This window comes from Vipera ursinii (genome assembly GCF_947247035.1).
Source record: "Vipera ursinii genome assembly, chromosome: 2".
Lineage (NCBI taxonomy): Eukaryota > Metazoa > Chordata > Lepidosauria > Squamata > Viperidae > Vipera > Vipera ursinii.
This window is the reverse complement of record NC_139513.1, coordinates 20555380-20565250: the sequence shown is the minus strand read 5'-3', so window position 1 is coordinate 20565250 and position 9871 is coordinate 20555380. Positions and strand designations below refer to the sequence as shown.

Below are 9871 nucleotides of genomic sequence, written 5' to 3'. Positions count from 1 at the left end.
AGTCCTTTATGCTTCTTCGAAGGAAGCTGGAATCTGAAATCTTCACCCCTTGCACAATATATTAAAACACAATTCTCCACCTTTCTAATTTTGTCATTAATCATATTCTCCAATTAAATTAAAGAATCAGTTTCCCTTCCATTAGAAAACCCGCCAAGGTCTTATCTTCTTTACCTAGAGAGATGGCCTTGAAGGTGAAATTCTACTCATGCCCCCTCCCAACCTTTTAAAGCAATACACAAGTTTAACATATGAAATGGCTACTTCTTTATCTCTTGTCAAGCAATAGCATTCGATGTTAGCAGCGTTGAAAAAATAACTGTTTGTAATGTCTTATTTTAACTTAGCAATAATTTGGATAAAATATAACTGCCACAATCACGTTCACTTATTATTTTTCATTATTAGATTCTCCTTCAAGTTCATCTCAGGTCTTAGAATGATGATGTAACATTTGGGGACAAAGATGCAGCCAAGTAAGCCCAGGCTGGAGGTCAGGATGGAGAAGATCTGCACAGCCACCATGTATTTTCCTTTGGTGCTTAGGTAGGCAGGGACAAAAGAAACCCAAACACTGCAGAAGAGCAGCATGCTGAAGGTGATCCACTTGGCTTCGTTGAAGGCCCCTGGTAGTTTTCGGGCTAGAAAAGCCACCAAGAAACAAATGAAAGCCAGAAAGCCCAAGTAGCCAAGGGCAGAATAGAACATGATGACTGAACCTTCATTGCATTGCAGTACAATCTTCCCTTTTTGGGAATATAAGTCAGAATCTGGGAATGGGGGAAAGATTCCCAGCCATATGAAACAGATGCCCACCTGAACACCAGAGCAGGAGAAGATAATGAAATTGGCCAGAGATTTCCCCAGCCATTTCCTCATTTTGCTGCCTGGCTTTGTGGCCAGAAATGCCATCACCACCATGATAGTCTTGGCCAGCAAGGATGACACAGCAACTGAGAAAACAACACTGAAGGCAGTTTGTCGAAGAAGGCAGGTCACTTTCTTGGGTTGACCAATGAACAGAAGGGAAGTCAAGAAGGAAAGCAAGAGAAAGATCAGAAGAATGTAGGTGAGATCACGGTTGTTAGCTTTGACTATGGGAGTTTCTCGATATTTAATAAAAATTCCTAGAACTAAGACAGTGATAAGAGACAAAAAAAGGGCAGAGACAGCTAGGATGAGACCTAGGTTTTCTCTGAAGGACAGGAAAGTTATAACTTTGGGGACACACTGATCCCGCTTCTCATTGGAGAGATGGTCATGTGGACATTTTGCACATTGGGCTACATCTGAAAAACACAACGAATTTTTAAATAGTGATTCAATGGTATTCCACGCATCATGACCAACTGACAAGAAGCAGGATGTAGATAAAGCAATGAAGTTTTTTTCTCTCTATTTTTTTAAAAAATGATATGATTAGAATAATGAAATGCAAGGGAAAAATGCTTACTTACTAAGCATGAATAAAGTAGATAATTATGTTTATGGAAAACATTCCTCTCTTCCCTTTTGTTGTTTCTCCAAGCTGTGAGCAGAATAAACACACACACAGAGAGAGACATACAGACACACACCACTTCCACATATAATCTATTTGTTTCTGTGTTTGTGTTTTACTTTAAAGTGTAAAGATTCTTGCTGGCATCTGATATTAGTTTTGATTCATCTCACAACTTTCTGACTAAAAATCATGTTCTAAAGCTTATATCCTGCTGTGCAATGTGTTCCACATACGAGACCTATTTTTTTAAAAAAAAGTTACTTAAGCTTCATCACAGATACTGTAGATCAGTGTTTCTCAACCTACACAACATTAAGACGTGCACTTCAATTCCCAGAATTCCTCAGCCAGAATTCCCCAATTCCCTGAATTCCATGACTCCCAAGGAATTCTGGGAGGTCATGTCCACATGACTTAATGCTGCCAGGAATCAATGCTGTAGGTATTTGTGTCATTGCTGCATATTCTCCAAAGTGACCTCCCAATCTGACATCACTGACAAAATATCTATTTTTCCAATTCTCTCCTAAATTTGTTCTTGCAATTGCCAGAAAAAATATCTTACTAGAATTTGAGGTTAGGTTTGTTTTGTATAGGTGTTTCAAATGCTGTCATGTTTCTTAAGGTCTCTCAGTATTTTTCAAGATTGCTTGTTATTGTTTCAGGAACTTGTGAAAACATCCACCATGGTGAATTTTACCTTCACTGAACAGTTGTTGCAGTGTTTTTAGTCTGTTTCTTGAATCTAATGGTATATTGGTATATGAGAACAAATCTTGCTAATACCAGAGCCGTGGTGGTACAGTGATTAGAATGCAGTATTGCAGGCTAACTCTGCCCACTGCCTGGAGTTCGATACTGACCAGCTCAAGGTTGAATCAGTCTTCCATCCTTTCAAGGTCAGTAAAATGAGGACCCAGATTGTTGAGGGGCAATATGCTTAGAGCATGCTGTAAAGCACTATGAAGCAGTAAATAAGTCTAACTGCAATTCCTATTGCTACCATATTATCCTTAGAATAAAAGACTGGTGCTGCTTCTTTGTTCTTGAATTACCTACCTTCCTGCACAGAGATGGTTCCTTCCATACATGGAGAACAGTCATAGCAACAAACTGGTTCTCCCTCTCTCATCAGCTTGGTATATCCTGGGAGGCAACGTTCCGTACACCTAGAAAAGGGGGCCTTCTGAACAGAAAAAAAATCAGAGAAATGTATGAATGAGGGGATTACTTCTAAAAATGGAAGTGAGCACCAAAGTGGGTTCATGAATTCAAGAGGGTACTTTCAAGATCTTTTCCCACATACAATTAAAATATGTTTGTTTCAGTGAAATTTCTCCACTAACAATTTCATTTCAGCAGGCTATGATCTCAGAGTTCCCTTAATGTTCAGAAAGAGCTGCTGACTCTCCAGTCCAATCATCATTATCCTAGGATTATTCTGCATTTGGGCTTCAGATCCTGTCAGCTTCAGCCAACTGGTCAAAGATACAAAACTGTGGAAAGTCTAGTCCAAAGCATGGAAAGCAAAGGGTTACTTCGTCTTGTCTTAGCAATTGCTAGAACACCATCTGTCACAACATTTCCTCTGCCTTCTTACAATATGTATTTCTTAGATCTCAATTTACTATCAACTCAGTCTCAAAGAAGACTCCAGTTCTGAAAAAAAAACATTGAATGATTCAATAGAAGAAAATCTGTGTAACTCAGGGTTGAATTGTAAATTCCTTGATGTTCTCTGGTTTTGACTGCCTGTTTGTAGATATTTCATCACTTGAATAGATAACATTATCAGTGCTATCATCAGGCATTGATGATGTTACTTAGTTGGGAAATTAACCAGTGAAATTACCTGCAAACAAACAAACAAGCTCAGAGAACACCAAAGATTCCACTGAATAAAATGCCCTACCGTAAGTCCCTCAGTGTCGAAGGCCAGTTCATTGGTTTGTGATGCTCCTAGGTTTCCTTACATGCTACAAACAGCTTTGGGATAGCCAACAACATGTTTTCCATTCTACATCACAACAATGTTGGTATTCCCATCATAAGCAATAGATTTTTTAAAAAAGTATTCTATTAGTTTTCTATCATTACAATTCATTTGTGCTTAATGAACAATGTGTTGTCTGGGTTGATTTTTGCCTAGACATAATGGTTAAATTCTTACTCTCTGTCCCGCTTTTCCAATCATTGATAAAAAATAAGTTCTATATTTGGAAGTATTCTGTATCTTCTTTTCCTTTGATTCTCAATCTGAGTCTGTCAATTTCTGCCCAGTCCAATATTTTCTTAATTATCGCTTCTTTTGATGGTGTTATCTGATTTTTCCAGTGCTATGCAAACACAATCCTTGCTGCGGTTAATACATGTAATGTTAAATATACATTTTGTTTATCAAACTTTTCTGGCATTATGCCTAGTAAAAAAAGTTCAGGTTTAAAATCTACATGTTTTCCTAACACCTTTTCTCACCAAGTATGTATTTTAGTCCAAATTTTTTTTTGCTTTTACACATGTCCACCATAAGTGATAATATGTACCGGGATTTTGATTACATTTCCAACATTTGCTAGACATATTTTTAAACATTTTTGCTAATCTAAGAATAGTAATTTCAGTCAAGAATCTTTTCAATCTCTCTGCTATTATTGAGGCAAAAAAATTATAATCCACATTTAATTATGATTTTGGACTATAATTTTTTATCTGTGTCAAATCTGAATCTTCTCTTGATATTAAAGTAATACTTGCTTCCATCCATGTTTGGTAGTTTGGCCTCTAATAATACCTCGTTACACACTTCCTTCATTGGTAGACTTAATGTATCTTGCAGACATTTGTAAACCTCTGTGGGTAGCCCATCCGGTCCTGGGGTTTTATCGTTTTTCTGGTTTTTTAATAGCTTTTATCACTTCCATCATTGTAATTTTTTCATTTAATATATTTTTTAGGTTTTCTTGTATTTTTGGTAGGTTTGCATTTTCAAAGTATTGTATCATTTTTTCTCAAGAAATTCCTTCTATATAATTTTTCATAAAGGTCTTTCTTTTTTTAATTGCATCAGTTTGGAATTGTAAGTCACCCTTCTCATTTTGTAGTTTATTATCAGTTTCTTCTCTCTTTCTTTTTTCAGTTTATATGCCAACCATCTTCCTGGCTTGTTTGCATTTTCAAAAAAGTTTTGTTTTACCCTTTTTATTTGTAGAGCCAATTCTTCTGACTCTATTAAATTTAATTTACCGTAGTTTCCGGCGTATAAGACTACTTTTTAACCCATGAAAATCTTCTCAAAAGTCAGGGGTCGTCTTATACGCCGGGTGCTGAAACTTTAGGGACAGGGCTGGCTGGAAACCCTGGAGCGGATCTCCCATTTGGTCTTTTTTTTTTAAATCCCATTTATATCCTGCCCTTCTCCGAAGACTCAGGGTGGCTTACAATTTAAAGCACAAATCAATGTGCTTAGCAATAGCCTTCATTCTGTGTATATGCCTGTTTATTAGGGCTTTCACACACACCCAGCAGCATTATTACAAAGTCAGCTTATTGCCCCCAACAATGTGGGTCCTCATTTTACCTACCTTGGAAGGATGGAAAGCTGAGTCAACCTTGAGCCTGGTGGGATGCGAACCTGCACTAATTGCAGGCAGCTTGTGTTACTTAAGGCTCTGTGCAGGGAAAGCTTTAGAGTTAATTAGGAAAAGTGAAAAAGTGAATTAGGAAAATAGAGAATGGTTGCTGGAATCAGGGGCTGCCACAAAGAAGAGGGAGTCAAGCTATTCTCCAAAGCACCTGAAAGCAGGACAAGAAGTAATGGATGGAAACTAATCAAGGAGAGAAGCAACCTAGAACTAAGGAGAAACTTCCTGACAGTTAGAACAATTAACCAGTGGAACAACCTGCCTCCAGAAGTGGTGAATGCTCCAACACTGGAAGTTTTTAAGAAGAGACTGGACAGCCATTTGTCTGAAATGGTATAGGGTTTCCTGCCTTAGCAGGGGGTTGGACTAGATGACCTCCAAGGTCCCTTACAACTTATTATTATTATTATTATTATTATTATTATTATTATTATTATTATTATTATTATTATTATTATTTAATCCACTTGCACTGTTTTATGTCTACATATTTGATGACAAACAGCCTTATGTTTATAAGTGACAGTTTTCCTACTAAGCGCCTGCATGTCATAAGCATTTGAATTAAAATTACCATATTAAAATCAAATCTGATGTTTTTTAATTTTTATTTGGTGTGCATTGGAAGAGGGGTAGTCTTATACGGCGAGTATAGCCCAAACCCTATAATTTAACAGGAAATGTAGGGGGTCGTCTTATATGCCCAGTCGTCTTATACTCTGGAAAATACGGTATGTTTCACTGTCTCCATTTGTCTTTTCACAATTTTCTTTTCTTGATGTATTTGTAATTCTAATTCCAGTTTCTTCAATTCTTCTCTTAGTGCTGTAAATTGTTCTTTTTTTCTTTGTTCTTTTTAGCCATATATGTTATAGCTAATCCTCTAAAATATGCTTTGGCTGTGTCCCATGTATTCTGAATTTAAATCTCTTCCTTTTTATTTTTTTTAAAGAAAAACTCTGTTTCCTTTATTGATAATTCTACAAAGTGTTTCTCTTTTAACAAGGATTGATTCAAACTCCATCTTGATTTCTTCTTTATCTCTTTCTGGGTCAGCTTTATTGGATTATGGTCTGCCCAAATGTTAGGTTTTACCTCAATCTCATATATATTATTACTTAGCTCAGGGGACATCCATATCATATCAATTCTAGGCCAAGATTTACTGTATGTCTATTCAAATAAAATGTGTACTGGGTCTTTTTAGGGTTTCTTTCTCTCTAAGTATCCTGTATGGAAATTTCTTCTGCCATTCTGTCTTTCTTCCTTTTCCCCTCCTTTGCTCCTTCTATAATCTAATTTTCTATCAACAATTGTATTAAAATCTCCTATCAAGCAAACGTTTTGGTGTTCCATTTCCATTATTTTCCTGTTATGTATTCCAGAGAATAGTGTTCAAAAATGATAGCTAGAAACAGGATCTTCTCACCCAGTTCCATGTCATGCTGTTATTGATCCTCTCATTGGGCTAGTCCTCACCCTTCCCAGCTGTCAGAAGCTCTTGGTCAGACTGCATGAATGCAGTCTGTCCTTCTTCTGTCAGTTTGGAGGGATTTCCTTGGATCAAATGGGCTAACTGACATTTGCCCATTATCAATGAGGGTTTCCTCCTTTGTTGTCGCCTCTCCGGGACAACCTTTGGCCCGGCAGAAGGAAATCAGCTGTGGGGTATGGAGCTCTCCTCTCCCCACATCTATATCGCTATGACGTCAAACTGGATATCTCTTATCATAAAAATAGATCTTTTGATAGGAACAGGAGAAATAGTCTCCTTTAACCTATCCTTTTAGCTGTGGTGACTCTCCATATAAGTTAAAAGACTGATAAACCACAAAATCACATGGATAGATAGGAACAGGTGAACAATAAAACCCACATAGAGGCAGACTTGGTTACCTTGTTAAAAGATGTTGGCCATATGATGGCGCTCTCATCGACTGAGATCTTGATGTCTGAAGAGACTTCTTTTTCAATATTCCCAATTATCACCCCAGCAGCAGATTTGTTGGGAAATACTGCCCAGTCCACGATATTAAAGTCAGCAGTGGAAATTCCATACTCATCCAAATAAACGTCATTTACAGAAAAATTGTAAATCTGGAAGTTTCTTAGAAATGGATGGAGCTGAAAAGACATGGAGAATCATCCTTGCAATGTATACATTCTCATTTGAGCACTAAGTCAAAACAGAGGTACTTTATCGCAGCGCTTCTGTATGCAAATGTGGTAGGAAGATTCTATTTTTCTCTCTAATTACCTCTCTCCCTCTCTTTCTTTCCCACTCCCATTGTTTCTCCCAGGCTCTTTCCACTCTTTCTGTCTCTCTGTCTATGTCTGTCTGTCTCTCCCTCTCACACACATACAGATCTTTTTAGTTTATTATTTTAGCCTGCTCTGCTTGATGAAATTGGTAATCTCAGATCCCAAACATGTTGTGCAACAATGATGGAAGTTCAGTAGAACATGATGGTTATTGTCCCATCCTACTGCTTATTTATTCAGCAATTCTGAAAAGAACCTTCCAGTCTCTTCAGAAATCATAACCTATTCTCACAAGCATCCTCAATCAGCACACCAGGCTTAATCTAGAAGATTCAGCAGCACAATCTATCTGTTTCTCTCTCTCTAAAATGTCTCATCTTGTCAGAACAAATATTAGAAACAGGCAATTGTTCTTGGGTTATCCCCATCATCTCTGCTTATCTTTATGATAACATGTAAGAATTGAAAGGGAACCATTATTAAAATATTGAAGAAGCATTACATGCCACGGTTGAACCATCTGGAGTGTCTGGTGGTCCCCAGAAGGCATCCTCCTCTTACTCGTTTGGGAGGAAAAGGCAGCACTGGAGACTGATGCCACAACCTGGATAGTTGTGGAAATACTGGAGCCATCCTCAGACAAGATTCTTGCAACCAGATCTGGGAATGGGATTTCCCAGGTCTCTTTTTCCAGGCATGTGATCCAAACTTTCTTAGACAACAAAGGTCTTGAATAAGAACACTGAAATGCTTCCTCCCCAAACATCCCTGTAGCAAAATGACGTGAAAGAAAATCATGATATTGTGTCCATTTCTTTGCCTTAGTTGAGAAGGATAATAAAAGATGGTAATGCTGGAGATTAACATATTGGTAAAATAATCTCACATTTAAATCTGACAAAGCTGTAGCAATCCATACTTTTCCCTCAAACAGGATTTTTGTCTTTTCAATGTTTGGTATTAGTAATGCTAGTATTAATGAGGACTGAAAGTCCAAGTGACAAACAATACTTTTCACTTTACTGTCGCTAACATATTGAAGGATGTACTCATCCCTCCCTGATCTAAGAAAAATGGGTAAGCTTTCTGAGAAGGCAACACAGACACCTTTCCTTAAGGCTTCTGGCACAAAGGTTCTTCTGAATTTTTCTCCGGTTTCATTGTCTGGAGCAACAAGGCCAATCCACGTCCATCGGAAATGCAGGAGCAACTTGATAATTGCCAAGTGAGGAGGCTCTTGTTTTGGACTCACCCGGTAGAAAAAAGGGAAATTATATTTCTGCTCTGGAATGTGGCTGATGACCCCATAGTTGATCTAAGGTGAAACAGAAAAGATGGTTGATTGCTTTGCTCTTAAGGACAAAAATAAGTGCTTACTTCTAAGGGTTTTTTTTTTCTGATGCTAACTCTCTACTCACATATCAGCTGGTCAATTATATTCACTAAGTTATATAACTGCACAGAACTATTCATTAGATATGCTGTTTTCTTGTCCTATTCTTTTTTTTCCTTTCCCCAATAACAAATTGCTGTATTACACTGTTTCTCTTTTTGCTGTGCTCTTTTATTGTAAAGGCTTTAAAAATATAGAGAGATTTTGTTTGGAATTGGTTGGAATAAGGGTGAAAAGTTGTTTTTTTTTCTCCCAAGACTGCAGTGACCAGAAGACAGGGAGAGGAGGCAGAAGGGTGGGAAAAGAGGATGCAAATTCCATGCAAAGGATGATTGACAGCACTTCATTTGAGCTATGGGTGGAGGTTCGTTCAGATGAAAAATCTCTTTGTAACCTGTTTATCTTTTAAAAACAATCACGATATACAATGATGTAAGAATGAAGAAAGGTATTTGAATGCCTGATGAAAATAGAATAGTTCAGGCGTCCTTTAAGATGTGTCATCTAAATCATTTTATTTATTGTCTGACCCCTTTTGGATTATCATTAGACTTTACAAAATGAAATTAGCTTCAGTGTTCATTCCTACTTGTGGAATTTTGTAGATGCCCAGCATAGTTGAAATGGAAGGAAAGAGCTCCGAATCGGTCCCTTCAAGCACAGCCAGAAGGTTATTTGGTCTTCCACAACTGTAGTTTGGGACATTCTCCTGCCCTGTAGACAGCAAGTCCATCATGACCTCGTATGTTATCCTTGCATTGAAAAAGTTCTCATAGATGCTGTAGCCCAGGGTGATGTTGGGTAGCAGCTTTGGATTCTGGTTGATCTCATGAGTGGCAAAGAAGAAGGGCAGGACATGCCAGAAGCTCATACTCTGTATACTGCAAGATAAGAGACTGCAGTTGGTTTTCATCTTCAATTCATAAAATCACATCATATTTCCTGAAGCTGTTCCTTTAAGGACATTTATAACTAATCACTTGGATTGCTGTATTATACGTCTAGTGCACAGGTTTGACAATCTAACGATCTGTAACCCAGGATGATGTTTGGTAACAGCTTTGGATTCTG

At 37.7% G+C, this 9871-nt stretch overlaps 1 protein-coding gene across 1 annotated transcript; it reads right to left on the bottom strand.

Annotated features, from left to right (window-relative positions):
* Window positions 1-384: 384 nt before the first annotated feature.
* On the bottom strand, window positions 385-9671 carry LOC310634766 (vomeronasal type-2 receptor 26-like; the record flags this gene model as incomplete). Its single annotated transcript, XM_083353302.1, has 5 exons — window positions 385-1289; window positions 2564-2690; window positions 7042-7269; window positions 8294-8722; window positions 9390-9671. The coding sequence occupies 5 exons, from the start codon at window positions 9669-9671 to the stop codon at window positions 385-387; spliced, it is 1971 nt and encodes a 656-aa protein (XP_083209428.1).
* Window positions 9672-9871: the final 200 nt, after the last annotated feature.